This window comes from Chinchilla lanigera, unplaced genomic scaffold (genome assembly GCF_000276665.1).
Source record: "Chinchilla lanigera isolate Chin_1 unplaced genomic scaffold, ChiLan1.0 scaffold00076, whole genome shotgun sequence".
Classification (NCBI taxonomy): Eukaryota; Metazoa; Chordata; class Mammalia; order Rodentia; family Chinchillidae; genus Chinchilla; species Chinchilla lanigera.
Window position 1 is genome coordinate 2,478,741 of NW_004955477.1, and position 23,591 is coordinate 2,502,331.

The 23,591-nt window shown below is 47.8% G+C and overlaps 1 protein-coding gene across 1 annotated transcript in view; it reads left to right on the forward strand.

Moving 5' to 3' along the window:
* Positions 1 to 1,919: 1,919 nt before the first annotated feature.
* The window catches only part of Lhpp (phospholysine phosphohistidine inorganic pyrophosphate phosphatase), a 126,228-nt gene continuing 104,556 nt past the window's right edge, over positions 1,920 to 23,591 (forward strand). The window contains exons 1-3 of the mRNA XM_005401973.2: positions 1,920 to 2,131; positions 16,614 to 16,801; positions 21,314 to 21,467. Of these exons, the coding sequence (XP_005402030.1) occupies positions 2,007 to 2,131; positions 16,614 to 16,801; positions 21,314 to 21,467 (467 nt within the window). The 5' untranslated portion in view covers positions 1,920 to 2,006. The remainder of the gene's footprint in view (positions 2,132 to 16,613; positions 16,802 to 21,313; positions 21,468 to 23,591) is intronic.

Below are 23,591 nucleotides of genomic sequence, written 5' to 3' on the forward strand. Positions count from 1 at the left end.
GTCTACCACAGTCTTACAGATGAAAAATGACTTGCCCAAGGTCATATGGAGAGATGGTTGAAAAGGAGGCTCACATAGTGGCAGAGGCACCCTTTGTCCTCTTTGGCATGAAGCTAGAGCCCAAACATTCTTTCAAGACCCATTTCAGGCTGTCCATCTGCTAAGAAGCCATTGGTACTTTCTATGGCTCACAGAGAGTATCCCTCTTGGCTCTTTCTCAGTCACACTGACATTTGATGCCTAGTGGATCAGTAATCTTGAAGGTATATACCTTGTCCTCTGCCCAGTCTTGACCTTTGAAGGCAGAGATCATACAGCCCACTGCACAGAGTAGAAGCTCAATACGTTTCATGATGTTTCTGGCAGATTATGCAGACTGACTCTCTCACCTTATATATTACAGTCTGGAAGGCTAAAAACTACATTTCCCAGATTTCCATTCAGGTTGGAATAGATTCTACCAAGTCAGACATGGAGAACATGAGATGCTGGTCACAGGAGAAAGGACACTTCTGAGGGGATAGGATTGGAAATGTATGGCTCTTTTGCTGCAGCTGGGCTGTAGGCTGTACTGTTAGGTCTCTGGCATCATGGCAGCCAAGTGATGGAGCACTACTCCCAATATAGCGGTGAAAACAGGCTTTTCTTATCGATGCATGGCTCCTACCTGTGTAGTATTTGAGCTTGGTTCTCTAGCTCTCCTGCAGATCTGTAAGTTCCTTCATGCCCTGTGTAAACAAAACCATCTAGCTAGTGTGGATTCCACATCTGCAACTAAGAACCCTTATATACAGTATAATACTCTTCCCTAGCATGGAAAAACCCATAAAGGGAGAACCACATTTTTCTCTTGTAAGCAGCTCTCCTAGTAAGTTTATCAACAGAATATGCATGATTCATTAAACTCAGTTAAAACTAACATTCTGATGAATTCATCCTTTCTGTGAAAGAGCCTGAAAAAAATAACGGTCCTCCTCCCTTGAAATCTCAAGGCCAAATCATAACAGAAGTCAAATTTTCCTGTTTCAATTTACTTAATCAGTTCAGAGGGGCTGTGAAGGAAATTTAATTTTTTATTGCGAAAAAATGTAATACTAAATGCAATTTTATAATTCATCTAAAACAACCTCTGTGATGTAATATATTGTAATAGTCCCATTTTCTTTCAAGCCCTGTTCTTATATATCCTCATTTTTGCAGAGCCGCTATCTGCATTTTATTTATTTAGTAGTACTGGGGATTAAACCTAGCGCCTTCGCATCGAGCTATGTCTCAGCCCTTATTATTAATAATTATTATTATTATTATTTTAAATTTTGATACGGATTCCGGTTAATTTTCCCAGGCTGGGCTCAGATTTTCGATCCTTCTGCCTGAGTCTCTCAGAGGGCTAACATTATTGGTGTGCACCACCACGCCTAGCCTGTATTTTGCTCTTTCATATAATGCTAGAATATGAACGTTTTCTAAACGTTACCTAGTCTCATTTTTTAAAAGTCACATTGTATTTCTTTCAGTACCCATGTTACGCTTTCTTGAACAATTCCCATCCTTGCACATTTAATTTTGTTCCAGCTTGTTTTACCGTTACACCTTACACTGCGATAATCGTTTCTGGACTCATTTCCTTAGCGTCGCTTCCCAGGCGCGGGACTGTCCATCAAGGCTTCGACCATTCTGTTGCGAAGCGCTGATACAGCCTGTTCTCTTCCATTCTTGTTCTTTTTACAGATAACTTATTGTCTCATTTTGCCTTTGCCCTGGTTTTTAGGCAGGAAAACTCTTCTGAGAGCCGTTACCTACTCCTCGGACCTTCTGAGAAAAACCTCATTATTTGCCGAACTACTTCTTCCTGGACAGAGCGCACCGTTTCGGGCAGTTCCGGTTTGCGCCCCGCTCATCCCGCCCTCAGGACTACAGCTCCCAGGTGGCCCTGCGCGGCGGACGCGAGCGCGGTCTCCCGCGCTTGTTGGAACGCTGGGTCCAAGGTACATTCGTGGGGCGCAATGGCCGTGTGGAGCGAGCGGCTGGCTGGCGTGCGCGGGGTGTTGCTCGACATCTCGGGCGTGCTGTTAGACTGCGGTGCGGGCGGCGGCGTGCCCATCCCCGGTTCGGTGGAGGCGGTGGCGAGGTGAGTGAGCGATCAACGGGTGGGTGAGCGCTCGGCTCTGCCACCGACTGTTGGCGGCCCGTGCCGAGGGGCGGGGCTTCCTCTTTGGCCCGCCCCGCACGCTTGTCCCCGAAGGACCTGGCTGTGGCGGAGGCGCCCGCTAGAGATTGGCAATCCAACCGAACAGCCGCTTTGGTACCGGTGGCTGCCGAGCGCTTGAACTGAGATGTGCTGTGTGTATAACGTACAGTGCACACCAGTTTTACAAGTTCAGTGAGAAAAGTGTAAAATAACTCATTAAACCTGTTGATTGCTGCTGAATATTTTTTCCACCTTACTCGAGCCTGAACCGAGATCCTTTGCTCATCTCATCCCTTTTTTATTTTTATGTTTTATTTTAAGACAAGGTCTCACCAAATCGCTAAATTGCCCAGGCTGGGCTGAAACTTTCAATCCTCTGGCCTCAGCCTGCCAGTGTGCTGGGATCCCAGGCGTGCACCACCATGATGCCCTGCTGAAATTATATATATTATATTGCATTTGTAGTACACCGTGCTTACATTCCTTTGTGGAGTTGGGACATGTGCATAACACATCGTAATTCCTTTTTTCATTCCCTTTCCCTCTGAAATATTTTTACTATAGTAGGTTAAATAAAATGTTCAATTCCACCTGTAGCTTTTGACTTTTTTACTGGAAACTTTAAATGACATAGGTGGGCACATGATAAAGTCTGTTGGGCTGGACTGGTTCCATGGGAGGAGGAGGGTGTCTGACCCAGGATGCTTTGCCCATGCAGGACACTTTCAGGACCATGGTTGGCACCACTGGGCCTAGGCTTTGTAGTTGCCATTAGTGTTGTGGCCAGCACTGCTGTGATGTTCATTGGGCTTAGGGGCCTAACTTCACCGGGACTGTTTACTGACTTGTAGAAGGCAGTTAAGCGGGCCTTTTGGTCCTTCTCGAAGACCACACCCTACCCATCATCTGCATGTGTGGGTGCTGCTGAAACTGCAGAGACCCAAACTGTACTGCACAGTGAAATGGGAGGGCTTTGGGAGGCTGGGTACTCCTAGCCTCCCAGGAGTGCATGGTAAGGGCAGCCCAGGCTTTGGAGCTACTTCTGGGGATCAGTGGAAGGTTATAGTCCCTCCAGGATCCTCCACTAACGTCAGAGCTTTAGACTGGCTCAGTCACAAGTGAGACGCTGTCAGGGTTGGCACGTGTGTAAATGGAGTAGAGGGGACGGGGTTGTGTTTGGAGATGAAGTGGCTTCATGGGGAGGAAGAAGCCAGAGCCTGTATACTGTAAATGAGGTGCTCCGGGCCTCCTGAAGGTCATATCTGGAGAGGAGATGGACAGTGTTCTGCAGACGAGTAGACCAAGTCACCACAGATTGGCATAAGTAATGTGAAAACAGGGCACTAAGGAGGAAAACAGGAAACACTTCCACTAAGGAGGGAGGGTGGCCTGGGCTACAGAGGGAGGATGGGGATGGCTCTGAGAAGAGGGCTTTGAATGAAGAGCTGGGGGAAGTGCCTCTGGGCAGAAGGAAAAAGCAACTTCAAAGCCTAATGCAGGGAGCTTGCAGTACTCCTAGAGCTGAAGAGTCCTGTGCCAGTCCTCTGTGATAGTGATGCTGGGATGGTCACAGCAGGCAGGGACTTGGGGCTAGGGAGGGTGTTTGCCATATCTTGAATGGAAGGCAAGCCATGAAGATTTTAGGCAGGCTTGTCACATCGTCCGTTTATGTTGGAAAGAACTTTAAATGTAAGAAGTGAAAACATAAGTACAATGAAAACAGGGAGATTTCCTTTGTAAACTTGGAGTTTGTTTTTGTTTTGAGACAAGCTATCACTATTTAGTTCAAGCAGGCCTGGAACTCACTGCAATCCTCCTGCCTCAGCCTCTTGAGTACTGGGATTACAGGTGTGCACCCCATCGTGCCAGACTTTGTAATCTTGAAGTAAGAGAAGGCCTTTGTATCTATGCCGTAAAATCTAGAAATCAGCAACCAAAATTCAGCAGCTCAGTGGAAATATAGACAGTGGACATATGCATTTCACAAGAAAGGAAACATGAATGACCTGAAAGGTGTGTGAAAGATGCTTGGCCTGACTCAAGTAAGACAAATGCAAATTAAAACTATACCGAGATGTCACTTTCCATCAGTTTGACAAAATTGACATAAATCTAAGAGTTTAAGTTCCCTTGGTGAGAATTTAAGGAAACAGACACTGTCATCTATTGCTCGTGGAAGATACATTTGGCATTATCTAGCAGCAGCTCCACTTTTGGGAATTTGTCCTGCCTCATACAGGAGAAATGACATAAGCACAAGGTCATTCGTGGAAGTGGCTTTTGAAATAACAACGGACTGTAGGGGAACATTACTGTGCCTGTGTTTACCAGGAATGTCCAATCTGTGGCCTGTGGGTTGCACACTCCTGTGTTATGATAGAAATATTTTTAAAAGAAAGCTTTTGTTACTTACATACATTCTATATTTTATATGCAGCCCAAGACTGTTCTTCACTCAATGTAGCCCAAGCAAGCCATGCATGTCCAGCGTTGAAAAGTTGGTCACACCTGCGTGAGTGGACTACCATGTAGTGTAAGAAGTGAGCACTCCTCCCTGTAGATGTATTGCGGGTAAAGATAGCAAGCATGCACCAGGCACCATCTTTTGGGTAGAAAAGGCAGAAATGCAAGCATGTGTTTCGACTGCCATGTTTGCAGGAAGACCCTGGAGGGGCAGATGTTATTTTGGAGTCTGAATGAAGAATTAGGGGACAAGCCATCCCCTCAGCCTTCCTCAGTGCTAGGGTTACAGTGCATCACCATGCCCACCTAAAAATAACTTTATTAGAATCAGTTATACCTAGAGAAAGTGCTCATATTGTGCTGCAACTATCAATGATTTTTCACCAGCTGATATCTCTTGTGTAGCCCATGCTTGACAAACTTTTTTCCCAGAGTGACTCGTGTCCTAACATCTGTACCATAGATTAATTTTTGCATGTTATTGACTGCATATAATTGAAATCGTGTTTTGTTCCCTTTTGTGTTTTATTTCTTTCACTTTATATTGTGTCTGGGAGATTTGCTCATGTTTGTGGCATGTGGTGGTAGATTGTTCGTTGTCATTATTGTGTAGCATTCCACTGAGTGATGACTGCCACAATTTATCCACTGTCCTGTTGGTGGAGTGTAGTGTCCAGTTTGGGTTATTATGAGCAGTGCTGCTGTGTATCCTAGAGCATTATAGAGCTCATCCTTTGGTGAGTGCATGGATGCATTTCTGAGGTTATGCCTCCTTGGAGCATGCTGATCTAGCAGGGACTGTCTGAGGCATAAGCGAGGCAAGTGTTCAGCTTTAGTGGTTGCTTCCCCTCGTCCCCCAAGTGGAGCCAGTTCTTATTTCACACTGACAATGAATGAGAGCCCCAGTGTGTCATGGTTTACCAGTCATTTTCATTCTAACAGGGTCTTTTTCCCTCTAAAAGCCCTGAGTCAACTCAGGAGCGTGAGGCAGGAAGATCCTAAGTTTTGAGGCCAGCCTGGGCAACTTAGTGAGACCCTGTCTCAAAATTTAAAAAGGATGGGGACATAGCTTCATGGTGGAGAACTTCCCGAGAATGCTTGAGGCCCTGGGTTCAACTCCCTGTACCACAAAACAAAATAAGAAACCTTGAAAAGTAAAGTCAGGTCAAGGTACAGTCAGTGCCTCAGTCCCTCCCTCTCTGTCCAGGAGCATAGTAGGTTTCAGTGGGAGCCTTTGCTTTCTGGGCAGTAGTGTGGCTCTGGGGAACATGTGTCCCAGGCAGGTAAAGGCTCCAGATTTCTCCAAGCAACAGCAAGGTGGCTGCTCTCAGAGAGCACTTACTATCCATCAGATGTTAATGCTTTCCTCCTGTTGTCTTAGGTAGCCGCACAGCAATCCAAGGAGGGGTGCTGTTATCCTTCTTTACCACCAGCAGGACCTGGCTCAGAGAGGGGTATGAGTACTGCTGTCTGAGCTGGGGTGACAGGGGCCCTTTTGAACCCTATTCTGCCTGAGGGCAGAGAAGGGGGCACTTAAGCAGGGCCAGGGTTTCCGTCTTACGGTTCCCTCTGAGCAGATGCTTCCAACTTGGTGCAGGACTGTCCAGCAAACACCTGCAGAGAGTGGATGTGCCACTAGATGTGGAGCTGGAAGGGGTTCTGTTAACCTCTGTGGGTGCTGCAACCTTTTATTTAGACTTATCTAGCCAGGGTGTCTCATAACTGCTACACTATATAAATCATGCAGCTCAAGAATAACAGTCTGAAAATACACCAAAGCCAGTTGTTATGTAGCTGACAGAGGTGAAAAGCTCCCTTTCAAGAGAGTCAGACAAACTATTTCTGGCCAAGGGGACCTTGTACCGGTTTTATCGTAACACCACAGAGAGCCCCAGAGAACCAAGTCCATCTACTTCATCTGGTCCACCTGGGCTTTCTCAAGTGACCTTTGGGGCCCCTCCCACTAGCCAGCTGCCAGTCACACAGACTCAGTGGTGAGGTTGTCATTGAATCATCCCTGAGCAGCGAGCACCCACACAGCCTGGCCCCCCACCACTGCCGTGCTGGGCAGTCTTTCACTTTATCTCTTCAGCTCTTCTGTCAGCTTTTCAGGACAAGGCCCCCACCCAGGCCCATCCACCAGAGGGGGGCCCTGTTGCCCCTCCCCATCTTGTGAAAGATGCCTGAAGCTTGGAAACAAGAGGTTGGAGGAATGGGACTTTCCCCTCCAGTAAAACGTGCCTACTTTGGGCATGGGGGAGGGGGAGATTTTCCTCTCTTGGAGGCTGAGTCAACAATGGGCTCTCCCAGGAGTCCTTTATGGGCCAGGCCCTGCCTGCCAGGGTACATGGCTGGTCATCCAGCTGGCTTGTGTAGCTTGGGCAGCTCTAGGAGCAGCTTCGTTCCCACCTTTTTCCTCTTGAAACGCACAGCTCCCTTTGAAGTCCTTCAGGGGCTCAAAGGAAGTTCCTGGGGTGAGACCAGCTGCTACAGAGGGGCAAGTGTGATGGGGGAGGGATGGAGTCCTAGGAGAGTATATGCCGTGGCAACTCCCCAACACTATGGTCCCAAGCACCATCTTCATTCTGTGAGCCTAGGAGAGGATGATTCACTGTCTGCTACTCTCCTTCCTGGAGTTCTGTGGTAAGGAGCATCCTCAGCTTTTCTGAAAGCTGCCCACTGAGCAGGACATAGAAATCACATGGAGAGTATAAACTCGGCTTTTGCAAATAGGATGGGCCACAGTAACTGAGGCTGTTATATATTGAGGGAGGCCTGGCATCTGCCAGGCAGGTGCTCAACCTCCCAACTCACCTTCATACCGGCCCCTGAGGTGGTATATGCGCCCCTTTCTCGAGGTGAGAGCTGAGGCTTAGATATTCTGGCACTGGCAGAAGTAGAAAAAGGGGCTGAGTCCTCATAAAAGATGCATCCAATACTCTGGTTTCTCTTCAGACCGCATAAATCTTTCACCTTTTAAAAGATGCATTCATTCATTCATCTACTCACTCACACAACAAACATTCATCGATACCTTCAGTATACCAGAAACATCTTGCAGGGCACTGGGGATTTGTGGCAGTAAAGAAGGTGGATGGACACCTGTGCCGTGGTCAAGCAGATATGGTAGTGCAGAGAGATCAACAGTAAACAGCACATGCCCAGAAAGGCTAGTATGGCAGGTGGGGAGAGCCTGAGGCAGAGGAGATGGGAGCCTCAGGGTGTAGGTGCTGTCCTTGGCCTCATAGGTCCTGCAAGGAATGAGTTGAGATCAGGAGATGCTAGGGAGCTGAGAGTTTCCCAGATAGAGGAACAAGAGGCCCAGGCTCCCTTGTCTTTTCTGGGCAGTATAGCTGTGGGTTTCCAAGCTGTTCCTTCCTGGAGCTGCCTGGTGGGGCCTACTCACTGCAGTGGGACTTGTGACCAGCATGGACATCTGTAACTGGCCTGAGTCCTCCTCACCAGGCCTTTATTGGAGCCTATTGTGGAGCAGATTGGGCTCCCCAGGAGAGCCATTCAGAGGCTGGGCTGGGCACAGCAGGAGCTGCAGCACAAAGGCACAGGCGGCTGGACCTGGATGATGGCCCTGGAGGCATCTGCATGTGAAAGGCAGTGGACATTTACTGCATCCTGTCTTGGGCCACTAAAGCACATCTGCCAGTCAGCCCAGGTTTGACTGGTCTTTTTGGAGCCGGCGGAAGGAAGCAGCCTCGACCCAGGGCAGCCTAATAAAGCAATTCCCACCCCAGACCGCCTACCCACTGCACTGCGTGCCAGGTCCACAACCCAGCACTTCTGTTGATGCCTGTCAATCCCCGGTATGACCGGAAGCCTTGGGGACCCTGTTAAAATGTAGGTCTTGGAACAGCAAGGGACCAGGGCCAGAGGAACTTTGAAGTCTGGCCAGTCCACAGCCTCTAGGACCTCATGCTCAGCTGCCCCAGCACCATCCAGCTATAGGGACAAAAGTTCCTGGGAGTAGCAACAATAATGATGAATAGAGACTGTGGGCCAGACTGGAGCATCATTTTCAGCGCCTCACCTTGGCCCACCTGCAGGACCGGCCAGCCCAGAGCTTGGCATGGTATTGCCTGGCATGGCATTGCTTCCCTGTTGGCTGAAGTTGGGACCTAGGACAAGCAGTGTTTGTGGAGAACATGCTGTCCTTGTGAGGCCCTTTATTGTCAGGTAGGGGAGGGTGTGGACCAGTATAGTGTGCTCCTCACTTCGGACACTGTGTTTTCTGTTTTGTAATTTCAACATTTGAAATTTCATAAGATAGGTGGCTTCCTTCTTATCAATGTCCCTACCAGTGCATGAATTTGGTCGTAGTTTCCCTCCTGGTCACAGCCCTAGAGTCACACAGCTGGTCCTTTTGTATTTTCTGATTATGAGCACTGTTCTGCTCAGCGATTTATGCTGGGAAGAGTCTCAGCCCTGCCTGAGTACAGGTCCCCATCTGTGAGTGGGAATGTAAAGCTACTTGTCAGATTGTTACAGGGATCCCATGTGAACATGTGGGCAAAGCCAGGCACTGGGTGCTGTCATCGTGTCCCCTATACCCCTGTGCTCCTGGGTGTCCGGGGGAACCTGTTAGGCAGGGCATCCCTCAGTACTTTGTCCCCAGATTCTCTCGTTGGATTGAACTTTGCCTTCCTTCTGCAGGTTCCCTGGGTGGTATACTCTGGACTCCTCCCACTGTCCCAGCTTCACCCAGAGCTGGCTTCTTGTCAGACTGAACCTGCCTGGAGGGCTAAGATACCCAGCACCCACAATGAGCTTGTCAGAGATGTGGTTGTCATTCTCACTGCCATAGTTATTTCTGCCATTTATTATTGTTTGCAGTGGCCAAGTGCTTCCCATGTGTCCTTTCAAAATATGGCCTTTATGATGACCCTATTCTGTAGCTGTTGTTAGCACCTTGTTGTATGGGTGAGGAACCTGAAATTGGAGAGGGTTAGGTGACAAACCAAAGGTCATAAGGAAGAGGTGTGTCTGCTTTCCAACTCCTGCTCTCACCCTGGGGTGTCTAGTTCTGGACTGGCCTGACCTGGTGCTTAGGAACAACTCACTGCCAGCTGAGTTTGCAGGGTCAAGGGGTGGGAAGTGTGCTCACAAGTGCCCACAGTGTGCCCTGAGACACCTTGTGTCCCTCCAGACCTCAGTCTCTCCCTCTGTGAAGTGAGCTGCTTAGGTTAGATGCTTTAGGTCACCCTTTGGAGAGGAGACCATGTGCTTGATTCTAAATTGTGTTCATTAATCACTATGAAATCAGTGTCCCAGCCCTAGCACGTCCCTGTGATCTGAGCTTTGTGGCAGAGGTATGTCATAGAGAATGCACAGGGTGGGTATTCTGCAGGTAGGTGAGGCAGGCACGGGCATGGGGAAAGTGTGCCACATGTTTCATAAGTGCCTTGGCTTGAAGCCTGCACATGTCTGCTTGACCTCATCACCATCCCATTGAGGTCACTGGCTGACTAGCATGGACTGAGAGACACAGCCAGGTCCAACTACTGCGTCTTTTCTGTCCTTGCCTCCGGCCAGACTTTGGACTCTTGATGACACAGGGGAGGCCCCAGGTGTGGGAGCAGCTGGCTGCCTGCCTGGTGGGCAGGAGGAGGAGGAAGGTACAGCAGGCCTAGCTGAGCTCTTCAGGGTCCAGTGTGATGCCAGTAAGAGGGGTCATGGCATCTCCTCCATATCGACCTTGGCCATATCTCATTCCTGTAGCCCTGGAGTGCCAGAATGCAAGCTACACTGCTTTCCTCTTTCAGGGCTGGCACTCAGTACCCCAGGAGCCTGGCTGTGGACATCTAGCTACCAAGGGCATGTGCAGTACCCTAACTGGGAAGTCAACCCGCAGTCCCACTGGCACAGCCTTTCTGCGGCTGCTCCCTGCACAGGCAGCTCCTTGCGCCAAGCCAGGGCCATGGGGAGCAGGCCCTCCCAAATCAGTGTGGCTGTCCCTTGGTCATGTGAGCAACTGAATTTTTCTGCTGAAAAACAACTTTGCCTTCTCTCGGGGCTTCTGTTTGACCTTCTGTTTTTAAAAATTGGCTTCTTGGAATAAATAAGCACTGTGAAGATTTCAATTCTCCAAATACGTGTTTTCAATCTCTGTTGCTGTGTAAAGAGAAAGCAATCAGACATGTCAGAACTGGATATTGGCTGGCACTGCTGAAGAAGCATATTACTAGGGCTGCAGGGAGCCAGGGGGGTGGGTGCCGTGTGCATTTGTTTCACTGCAACCCCCTGACAGGCTGCTACTGTCCTTTCCCCTCTCTGAGAAGACTGAGGCATTGAGTTTGTATCTCTCCTCTGGTGTCATTTCAGTAGTAAGAGGGAGGCTCCAGCCCACACCAAGTGAGGTCTGAGTTGTGGTACCCGAAGGCAAGAGTAGGCTGGTGGTTAGAGAGGCAGAAGTGGATGAGGGGAAAGGCCTCTCACCCTCCCTTCTTCCTGCTATGAACTTCTCTGTCAGGCAGATGGGCCAAGTTCACATCTGGAATTTGGATTACCTAAGCGCTTCTCCCAGTGAAATAGCCCCCTGCACTGGGTACTAGATACTATGACATATATACCTTGGGTGGAATCCTAGAGGTCATCCAGATAACCTCGATGCCAGTCGTTCCTTGCCAGTCTCAGACCCCTGTGAACCCTTGAGCTGCCATTTCCCAAATTTGGACTTTATTTTGTGGACCAGATAGCACATCAAACCTGCAAACTTCCACGCCAAGGTGTCTGGTGACATTGCCACTGAGGGTCCCCCATGGCCTTGCTCAGCAGCTCTTTGCAGTGCTGTATCCCCTTGAGCTCTTTGGGCTTCCATGACACTGGCTTGTGTGCTGCCTTCCCACAACCCTGTATCCCCACTCAGGTTCCCATGTTGGTAAACCAGGGATCTGGTTACTAGAGACATGGACTGGTCATGTGCCCGGATGCCCCAGAACTCCACCAGCTCAGCTACTCCTGTGACACCTGCTTTTAGGGGACCAGGCATGGTGGGCAGCTGAAGGCATAACTCTCTGGGAGCCTGGAGCTGTTGGGGAGCTCAGGGAAGGAGGTCCTGATGACTAGAGCCAGACTGGAGGAGGGTGGGCTCTGCCTGGGGTAGGGTGAGGGTCAGGCTTCCTTGGGTGAGGGGCACAGGAACCAGGCCTTGAAGAAGAGTTGGATTTGACCCAGGTGATAAGAGGGCCTCTGGGTCAGACAAAGGTGATAAATGCCAGGGCTGGAAAGGGTGGGGAGGGGAGGGGAGACAGTGGGAGGGGCCTAGGCTGCTCTTTCCCTGGCAGCCTCCTGGCCCCTCCCCAGCCCTTGGCAAGCAGGAGAGGGCAGGCTGTTGAGCCGTCCCAAGGTCGCTCAGGATGTCCAATAATTGTCCTAACACTTTACCTGCCACGGAACAATAATGCGAGGGTTTTCATTATTTTCGGGTGAGTGCTCCTGGCAGATGCCGACAGCCAGCAGATGTGTAAAGTCCGAGGTGATTTGTAAGGGACCGGCTCATCTGATGCACCGTAATTGCATCAGGCGACGTTGTCACTCAGGGGCGCATCCTGGTCTGCTGAGATGAGGTAAAGGTCAGTTCAAAGATCCAGTTTGGCCATGGGAAGTGGGGGCAAACCCCACTCCCATGGGGCTCCAGGGGGTTATTGTGCTGAGAACTCAGAAGGGCTGTCAGGACAGCCAGGGCCCTGCACAAGTCACCCTCTCTCCAGGCTTCTTTGGTGTCCCATCTCAAAGTGTAACCTGCCCTAGCTGCAGGGACTCTTGCCGCTTTTTGGAAGCTGTGCCATCTTGGGCTTCCCTGACATTCTGGAATTCTTAAGTTCTAGGTCTCCCAAGGCCAAATCTGTGACATTGACGGCAGGCCTCATGGAGAGGGTTTGGTTCCTCAGCTGTCTTAGTCTGCTCAGGCTACTATAAATGTATAGAACTCATGGTTTAAGCTTCAGATTTTTTTTTTCTTCACAGTTTTGGAGGCTGCAATGTAAGAGCAGGGTGTCAGCATGGTTGGTTTCTGGCAAGGGCCTCTTCCTAGTTTGTAGGCTGCATATTCGCATAACCTCTTTTTTGTACAGGCACAGAGGGAGACAGAAAAGGGGTGAGGGAAGGGAAAGAAGAGAAAGCCAGCACCAGTGCTTTCAGATATCTCATCTTATAAGGCCACCAGCCCCATTGTATCAGGGCTTCCATCTTTTGATTCTTTTTAACCTTAATTACCTCGTCATAGGCGCTGCTCTCCGGATACAGTCACATGGGTGGCAAGGGCTTCAACATCTGCCCACTGCGTAGACTCCTTAAAGCCTTACCATTGGCGTTTGTCCCCTGTATCGTACATCTGTCCCCAAAGTGCACACACAGGTACAGCCCATATACTCTTCTGCAGCTTTAGGACATACTAGAATAGAGCTGGGCCTGCTAGCCCTGCCCAAGGCATGATGTCATTTGAGGGTCCTGGGACTTTTGCCCAGCTGTGCAAAGGCCTGCACATACCACCACAGATTTGTCCCTACAAGCAGGGTGACCTGGGTTGAGTGTCTGTCCACAGGAGCCTCCACTTTCTCATCTCTAGAGTGAGAATGATGGTTCTCACCTCACATGCCTGATTACTCAGTCGGCTGGTGCTTAGTGAGGGCCACCTCCCAGCTGGGCATCCAGCCCTGGGGATGTGTGTGAGTGACAACAAACCACCTTCTTCTGCCGTTAGAGCATGAGGACAAGATGAGGTCCTGGACACTGATCAGGCATCATGCTGCTTCCTGAGAAGCAAGACTCCGTTTAATGCCCTATTGATACTGTACCGTTTTAGTAATTATTTTAATAGTGATTACATTCCATTTTTAGTACTTCAGGATGATGAAGAGAGCACCTCGAAGAGGCCTCTAGTGGTCAGACAGGGCAGGACCCCGAGGGAGGGCATTACCTAAGCATTTTCTACTAGATTTTCAGGGATGGGCTCCACTTCTACAACTAGTACTTGGATTTGGAAAACATATTGTTTGGATAGACTGATGTTGTATTTCAAGGGAGACTCAGGCATAAGTATCCCAAAGTGAGTTGTGTGATTTACTCCCTTCCACCCACACCTAAAGTTGTGTTTGGAGTGACAGATGTGAGGCTCTGCCATCTCACCGCGACACCGATTGTTCACTGTTCTGAGAAGGTCACATCATCATTCATTAGCAATAATTAGTCCCCCGGGACCCCCTGCACTTCTTCACTCAACTGCTCCATTAACTTGGGTGCAAATCACACATTCCAGACACCAATCAATGAAGATTTGCCCATAATGTACAAGGTGATGCTATTAGTTACAATATATTAACTGCCTAATTTAAAAATAAAAAAGCTATCTTTATGAAGGGCAATTAACCACTGAATGTAATTGATCATTCATAAACCTCTGATTAGGAAAGACAAATAATAAGAAAGGAATGAATCACCTGAGCTGCAGAAGAAGACATGTTCAGCATCTGGGTCTGTGTTCACTCTGCTATCAGTTGGTAAACAGACTTCTTCCTAAGTTGCCCCTGGCAGCTCCAGGGCTGGGAGGATCCAGAGGCTCCCTGAAGCCTGCTTATTTCTGTAGGGGGTTGGGGGGTGGGGGGACTGCAAGCTCAGGGACAGCCTAAGAGAATCAGTTGGTGAGGTCATTTAGACTTCTCCATCAGTCAGTCATTCTGCAAACACTTACTGAGGGTCTGCCATGTGCCAGGCACTGGGGATGGTGTGGAGAACTGGACAGACGCCACCCTTTGATCATCACGGTCAGGTTGTATTTGGAGTCCCCCCTTCCATTCTAGTAGCAGGTAGGTGCCTGGCTCGCCCCTGCCCTTTTAGTGGTCCTCTGCTCCAGCCTTGTGTTCTACTCCATGTTCTATTTCCCCAAGCTGCTGGTGTCTTTCTACTCTAGTAATTAGAGCCCATTTACCTGCCTGCCCAAAACAGTGGACTGCTGTTCCCTCTGTGTGGTCTGCGGAATCTTTTGGGCCTGGATCTTCTAGGAACCTCCTCAGACCTCACGTGGGATGTGAGTTCTGTCCCTCAGCAGGACAGCTCTGGGAGGCACTGACTTCTGTTCCCCATACACTTAGTTCTGAGAGCCACATGGGGTGAAGTAGCAATCAGTCACATCCCAGAGTCTCCTTAACGGAAAGAACAGAAGACCCTGGTCCTTTCTGGGACTCAGTTTTCTCACCAGAAAGTGAGAGAAATTGGTGGAGTTTTGGTGGAGCCTTATCCAGTGGAGGCTGATTCCAAGCCACAGTTCTGAGCATTTGGATTTAATCTGTATATTACTTCTAGACTCCTTTGGTTGGGGCTGCATCTGTAAAATCAAAATGTGAGCACATTCCTCTTCTATGTATGTGCTTATTAGTAAATTGTAAGTTATATATTTAAGACTTACTCATGTAGTACTTAGATTATTAAAATCCAAAGATTGAAAGCATATGTGAAAAGTCAAAAGATCCTCCTGTGCCTTTGGAGGCTAGGGAGATGGACAAGTTTAGGGACATGTTTATGACCTGGACCAGGTGACCATTAGTATTGTTGGTTAGTTGTGCTGGGTTTTCTTAAATGTGCCTTCTTGGCCTTAGGACTTGCAACCTAGACTTTCCCTTTGACTCCACACAGCATTTCTATGCAAATGCCATTTATGATTCCTGTCTTGGCAAGTCTGGGTTGTCTAGGCCCAGGTGATCTGGGCCAGGAAGTCAGGGGGCAGGTCCCAAGGGCCACGACCCCTCCTCTGGCCTGTGCAGCCTATGTGTGCAGCCTCCTCCCGCAGGGTAGGCCCTTGCTGGTAGGCACCAGGCTCTTGGTCGCCTCTTCTTGTACAGATGGGCCTTGCCCTGGCTACCTCCCAGTGTCCACTTTTCCTCTGCTTTTCCTCTACCTCCTGACTAGTGCCATTGGTTCCAAGAGTTTTAGCTCTAGGGTTGCGTCTCCAGGGAGGCCCATCCTGACCTTCAGCCTCAGCTGGCAGCCTTCTGTCTTTTCATTCTGTTTGCATCCTTCACAGAACCTCCCCTCAATTGCAAATCCCCTTTCCTTTGAGGCTTTGCTGTTTGTTGCCTGCCTCCCTTCTCATACCATGGTCTGTGGCCTGGAGAGGGGTCCTTGCCTGTGTTCACGGCTGCAGCTCTGTGTGATTGGCACTTGGTAGATGCTCAGTCATTATTTGTAGAAAGGTCGAATGGCAGCCATTTTGTAGCTTTGTCTTCTGGAAACTTGTCCCATGTAGTGCCCACCAGGAAAGGATAGCAGCGCTGCTGGCAGTTCATCCTACCTTGATGTTGGGTCTGCACGGGATTGGGTTCTGTTGTCCATCCCAGAACTGTCATGTACCAAATGACCATGTTGGTAAACCTTCCTCATTGACAGCGCAGTGAGCTGGGCCTCAGCTAGGCCCCTCAGCCTTTGCCCTTTCTGGGAAACATGGACCCATGATTGATAAGGTGTGGGTATACAGAGCTCAGGTGCAAAGTGCAATTACTAAGTAGTATGGAAAATCACGGAGCAAGCTCTGGACATTCCAAGGTGACCTCTAGCCAGTCCAAATGGGATGGTGTGGTGGAAGGTAAGTGCTGAATGGTCTTGAGGTGGGGGTAGGGTTAGCATAGGTAGAGACTTAACATGTCCTGGGTTGAGGGTGTCAGATGTGTCCAGTTAAAGGAAGAGGCACATGAGGAGAAGGGAGTTCAGATATATTAAGTCTAGTGAGGATGAGCAGGAGGCTGTGGGGCATGGTCTGTAAGAAGGGGTCTGCTCCAGTTCAGAAATCCTGAACATACCTGGGGTCAGTTAGGGCCATCTCAGGGACTCATAGCGATCTCACCTGCCCTGGGACGTGACCATTTGCCCTTAGAGAAGTGTCATTCTCTGGATCCCTTTCTTGGAGGCCACACACCATACGCTGGCAACACTGTCACCTGTCATTTCCTCACTTTAGACTGAAGCAGTCCCAGCTGAAGGTGAGATTCTGTACCAATGAGTCACAGAGGTCCCGGGGAAAGCTGGTGGGGTTGCTTCAGCAGCTGGGATTCGACATCTCCGAGGCGGAAGTGACTTCCCCAGCGCCAGCCGCCTGCCAGATCCTAAAGGAGCGAGGTCTGCGGCCACATCTGCTCATCCATGATGGTAAGTCTGCTGGGCCTTGGGCCTGTGAGGGTCCCAAGACAAGATGGAGGCAGGGAAAATGGCCTGTACTCTGATGAGGGCCAACCTCAGGGAGAGGCACTGAGGTAATACCTGGCTCCTGTCACAGCACTCATGGACCTGTGAGGTACAGACCTTGTGGGGCTCCCTGCTGGGGGTGAGTTAGGATCAGGCCCCATCCATCTCGCAGTTTCAGCCAGAGGGTTGTTAGAGGCCAGTTCCAGATGGTTCCGAGAGGAGAGCTTATGATGGCATCCCTTGACCTGCACCAGGCCAAGGAGCCAAGGAGTTGCCTATGGGACAGTGTGCTAGTCAGACAGTGACAAAACATAGCAAATACGAAAAGCTAGATTGAGGTCCTGCGTCTTTCTAAAGTCTGGCACTGTACCCTTGAGCAGTGATGTCCAGCCTTGCTTTTTGGAGGCAGCTTGACAATGGCCATAGGAACAAAGTTTGCATCCTGATTATTTAGTATAAATGCAAGACAGGAACCTCTTTGACCCTCAGTAGACAAATTTGGGGGGGCTGAAGCAGGAAGAGCAGTATTATAAGTATCCTAAATAGTTAAATAAGAAGACTTGAGCAGTACCCTGGAATTTAAGATGTTTCTCTGGCCTTCCTCTGAGTGTTTTTCCTTTTTTTCTCTGTACTTTATTTTTATTTATTTTAAAATTTTTTTATTTTAATGTAATACAAGTAGATATGAATAAAGAAAATGGAAAAACATTTCTTATATCTATGAAAAAAACCAAAATTTCATAATAAACTAATTAGAGAATATTAACAGTTAGTATACTATGTATCATGATCTTAAAAGAATGGCCAAAATGTTACTGAGAGTACAAGACATAGACAACAAAAGACCCTCTCTTACAAAGAAGAAATAAATGAAAGGACAAAACTTTCTTTTCAATGAACAAAAGAAACTAGTAGTATAAATGAAAAAAGTAGCATTTATCTTGCTTGATTTTTATTTTTATAAACCACTGGGCAGAGGCAAGCTGCTTTTCTCCTTCCCAGAGGAGGAGTGGGACTTTCAGAGGTGGAGGTTGCTTCCCAGAGGGCTCGAGGGTCAAATTCATAGCCCTGCTACTCTAAAGGCAACATGCCCAGCCTTTAGGGACCTGCTTCTCAAAGTCCTTTCTCTAGTTTAAGACCTCTGCCAGTGTCTTTAGAATGTGGTTCTCAAAGAAGAAAAGCCTTAAAACATTCTGTCTCCCTGCACTCCACAAAAGGGTTGCGAGGTATTGGAGTAGGAATGGAAGATACAGGGAGCTGAGGAAAACACAGCATTTGCCTCCAAGGCGGTGTTCATCAAAGAACTGAACAAAGAGTGGGCAGAGCTTGAGAGGGCTGGAAAGGATGTCAGATGCCCTTACAGGGCTCTCATTCTGCATCTGTGCTTTCAATAATTGGACCTGTGTTTTCAGAGTTTGAATTTTTTTCATGTATTATGATGAAGGATTTCCCCCTAATATTTCATGAAGACAATTACAAACATATAGCTAAACTCAAAGAATTTTACTTGGAATTTTTGTATATCCATCCCCTAGATTTTGGGTTTTTTTTTGTTTTTTTTTTGTTTGTTTTTGTTTTTCTTCCGGTACCAGGAATCGAACTCACGACCTTGTGCTTGCCAGGCAGGCACTTCGCCGCTGAGCTAAATTCCCAGCCCCCAGCCTCTAGACTATGTCAGTGACTCTTCTGTACATATTTATCCATCCCTCCATCCACCTATTTATTATTTTTGGATATAAATCAAATAAGTTGTAGGCATTGATGCATTTCCCGTAAGCATACCAGTATATCATTAACTAGAGTTCTGTGTTTTAGTTTTTTCTTTTGATATAAAGTTGACATACAATGAACTGGTCAAACCTCAAGTGCCCTTTTGCCAAGTTTTGACAAGTGCATTCACCTGTGTAATCCAACCTCAGATCTAGAACAGTGGTGGTGAACCTGTATCACTGAATGCTGTAAAAGGTTCGCCATCACTGGTCTAGAACATTATATCACCTGAAGTTTCCCTTGTGCCCTTTCCAGCTAGGCCCTACCATCTTTCCACTAGGGGCAATCATAATTTTGATACTTTCCACTATAATTAAGTGTACTTATTCTAGAATTTCATATAACCAGAGTCATATAGTGTCTAGTTGCGTCAACGGCCCCCCAGACAAGCCCCAGGCTTGATGATTCCCTGGAATGGTGCATAGGACCCAGGAAGGTTGTTACGCTCATGCTTATAGTGAGAGAAACACAGACTCAGCAAGGGGAGGAGACACATGGGGCAGAGGCCATGAGAAACCATGCGTGAGGTCCCTTTGCCTGGGATGTGCTTAATTGTTTCAGCAGTGACATGTGACAACACATGTGAAATGCTAGCAGGTAGGGAAGCTTGACAGACCCTCAGCATGCGTGGCTCTTGTTATGAGTCACTCATGTAAGCATGAAGTGCCCATGTGACTGGCTTTAGCTGCTTGATCTCCAGAGGGAGATTAAATGGATACAGCGCGGCCCCACATCTCAGCCATGCATGCAGTGTCCAGCGCAGCTCTCGAGCACTCCTAGGGGGAGGATTGTGAAGAAATGAAGGGGCAGTGATATAGCTCAGCGGCACAGCACCTGCCTGGTAGGCACAAGGTCCTGAGTTCGATTCCTAGTATCAAAAAAAAGTGAAGGCAAGAGTGAAAATGCAGAAAGCTTGCAGAAATCAGATAGGGCTCTCTCGGTAGAGAAAAGAACTACCCGACAACTGCAGTGTATGTATTTATACACGCGGCAAGTTGATGTCAGGTGAAACCCCTCTGTCTAACAATTAGCTCGCCTGTCACACCCCATGTTCTCGGGCAGGTTAGCCTGGCTCACCTTGGGCACTTTGTGCTCTCAGGGCTGAAACAACTTGTTCACGTGACTCCCTTCAGGTGCTCTGTGTTCTCGGGGCTGGCCTTGCTCCAGCCCTGAACATGTGATCAGTGTCCAGCTTCAGCCACTCCCTCTACACATACAGACTTCTCTTACCACCCAGGATGCCTCCTGAAGGGCCCAGAAGTTCTCTCCAGAGCTGGTGGAGGGCTGGTCCTGAGCACAGTGCAGGATTTGAGCAGGCCAGGCCTGCTCAGTTGGCCCTTTCTTTCACGCTAGTTTTTTGTATAAAGCCTTCTTTCTCCATCATGTTTTTGACACTTATTTAATTGTTTCATGTATCTGCAGTGTTTTCCTTTCTATTGGTAGAGTAGTATTCCACAGACAGTGTGTTTGTCCACTCACATGTTCATGGATACTTGAGTGTTTTCTAGCTTCAGGCTATTATGAATAAATCTGCAATGAACACATGTGAGTGTAGGAGGACACGAGGGAACCTCCAGGTGATAGTGATGTTTTGGACCTTGATGGGGATTGCATTACACATTGGGTCAATACCTAGGGGGAGAATTGCTGGGCCACAGGGGAGAGGTATGTTCAGTTTTATAAGAAATTGCCAGCCCTTTTCCCTTGTGCTGTTTTATACCTCATCAGAGGTATAAAAAGAGAACTTCTGCTGTACCTGCTCCATGTCCTCATCAGCACTTGGCATTATCAGTCTTTTTAATTCTTACTGTCTAGGTAGGTAGTGGACTCATTGTGGCTAGTTTTTTTGTAGTGCCAGAGACTGAACCCAGGGCCTTTACACTGACCTATATTTTGAGACACTGTCTCACTAAGTTCTCAGGCTGGGCTCAAACTTGTGATCCTCCTGTCTCAGCCACCCAGAGTGCTGGAATTACAGGCATGTACAGTCACACTCATTTCTACTTCCATGTTTGTTTGTTTGTTTTAATCCTGAAGGTCAGCATTTAATACCAAGAGAGCTGTTTCTCCTAGGAACTTAAGACATAAAGGCAATGACTCTATTCTTGCAACTTTCCCTACATTAATGAAAAATGGAGGAGAGCAAAGGAGGAGGGGAAGGAAAAGACCTTCTCAAGGGGGCTGGTGAGCAGCTGGGTGGGGTGAGATTCTGCTCCTTCTCAGAATGTATATGTCCGTGGCTTATAGTTTGGGGCCAGCCATATCAACCCTCCAGGTCATGAGCAACCTTGTTTCATCCTGCTGCCAGCAATCTATGTCCTCCAACAGATTTTCCCTCTAAGTTGCAAAGCTGTGGACTTTATTTCTCAGTATTGAGCTAAGGAGCTCCTGGGGCTAATGCTGGTGTTGGGGATTCTTGGGAATGAGTCCAGTGTTCTTCTAACAAGCTCTATAACTATGGAGGCCAAGGGGTTCCTTACCTGTCCGATGGGAGTAACACCTCTTCCTTGTCCACCTCCCATTGTAACTGTGAAGATCAGAAAGGAGTGGTTAGTGCTTCTTAAAAATATAATTAAGTTAGTAAAAAGAGAAACAAGCTTCATGCCTCGGAGAAAGGACAGATGTAACAGAAAGTGTCCCTGGCAGGAGCTGGAAGTAAATCAAGTCATCTTGAGGCTTGATTGTGCTCTCTTTCTCTCTCTTTAGAAATCCACTCAGAATTTGATAAGATTGACACATCCAACCCAAACTGTGTCGTGATTGCAGATGCTGCTGATGCCTTTTCTTATAAAAACATGAATAAAGCCTTCCAGGTGCTCATGGAACTGGAAAATCCTGTGCTCATATCACTGGGAAAAGGGTAAGTCAGCTCCAAGGGGGGTTGTTTCCAGTTGCTTTGGATGATGCTTTGTGGTTCTCTGAGACAGAATCGAGCAGGGAAGGATGTGGCCAGGTGGTGTAGAATGAGAACAGGGTAACCTTCTCCCTCTCCTTCCTTTCTTGCTTTTCCTCTTCATTTCATCCTTCTTTCAGTGATTTTTTTTTTTTTTTTTTTTTTTTTTTTTTTTTTTAGGAAAGCAGAATACTCTTTCTTCAGGAACTGGTGGTCAGGCTTCTGTGTGGACCTTCAGCTGGGAGAGGGTAGAAGGAGGCAAGGGGCACCATTGCAGATGGAGATCACAGGGGCCAGGTGTGGACTGTCCCAAGTTTGGAGTACAGGAGAAGGTGGATTGGCCAGGATATAGCATAAAGTGTTAAAGAATGGTCCCAGGGGACACCTCAGCAGTGACAAATAGGCTTAAGAGCCTGGGGGGTTCTCTGATTTGGGCTCTAAGTGTCTCTGATTATAGAACACTGTCTCTGTAAAGTTCTGATTTTGTGGCCACCACTTTGTGTGATCATCTAGCACATGCCTCATGACCTGCGTTAGTCAGCTTTCCATTCTGATGACAGATACCTGAGATAAGTCAACCTAAAGGCAGAAAGGCTTGTTTTGACTCAAGAGTTTTAGGAGTTTTAGTCTGTGGTCACTTGGCTCCATTGCTTTTAGCCTGTAGTGAGACAGTACATCACAGTGGCAGGATGTGGTGGAAGAAACCTGTTCATCTCATGGTTGCTGGGAAGCAGAGAGAGAAAGAACAAGGGGCAGTCCCAATGTCTTCTTCAAGGGCACACTCCCAGTGCCCTAACTTCTTTTCAGTAGGCCCTGCCTTCAAAAGTTTGCTGCCTCCCATAGAACCATCAGCTGGAGACTAAACCTTGGACACATTAGCCTTTGGGAGACATGCAAAATCCAAACCATTAATACCATTTCTTTTTTTAAAAACAAAATAAAACAGCATTTGGTTATTTTTCTTAACATCTTTTCTTACCACTAAGATAGCAGCTGTTCTTTGAAGACAAACTGGAAAATGCAGGTGAGTAAAAGGAGAAAACAGAAGGTATTTTCATTCCCCCTGCACAAGGAAAACAATGTCAACATTTTGGTTTATGTCCTTTCAAATGGCTGCTTACAGATGGATGTAGTCACAGCACTAGCATCAAACTTGACCTTGTTTCATCACCTGTTTTTAATTGTGCACCAAACATTGTTTTGTGAATGACTTTGCACATGATAACAAATATCTCTGTGACACAGTTATCCATTCTGTGACTGTTCTATAGTTGTTTAACAAATCCCTGTTGGTGGACATTAAGGTTGTTTCTGATTTTCTATTATAGTGAAGCTGTGCAGTGCAGCTTTGTACATTTAGGTGATGTCTTCAAGGGCAGTTACATTGTCTTTTTGTTTTGTTTTTGTTTTTTTCCATTACTGGAAATCAAACTCACGACCTCGCGCTTGCCAGGCAGGCACTGTCCCACTGAGCTAAATCCCCAGCCCCTTAAGGGGCAGTTACAGAGTGAACATTTTTGAAGTTCTCGATGTATGTTACCCAGTTGCTGTCCAGAAAGCTGTGCTGATTTACCCAGTGATCAGTAGAAATGGCACTAAAATTTTAGACTCCTGGGCTAAAGCTTGGAGCCCCTATCCAAGCTTTTCAGTGTGGAAATTCTCAGGCTTTCTCTTACGAAGTGTTTCCATCCTTAGTGCTTCTGGTGGCTGGGCACTCACAGCTTCTGCCTGCTGACTAGCTGTTTGAGTGGACAGGGAGGGGCCTCTGGTCTGGCCACTGGCCATGGTGATTCAGTTGATGTACTCCATTTTGTTTGGTTCTGTCTACAGCCCTGGGAGCTGTAGGCAGGTGGGGTGTGGGAGAGATAAAGTAAGAAGCCTTGGTTCCCCAGGTGAGCTGGTACCAACAGGAGCACCACCTGGTCTGGCCAACCTCAAGGCCTCTGCTTGTCACCTCTACATTACATTCTAGAGCGGATATTTGATATGTAAAGATCTTAAAATAATTTTGAATCCATCTTTAAAAATTGGGAGGCTTTATATAATATATCCAGATTTCTGAATTCTTTTGAACAATCAGAAGGTCTGACA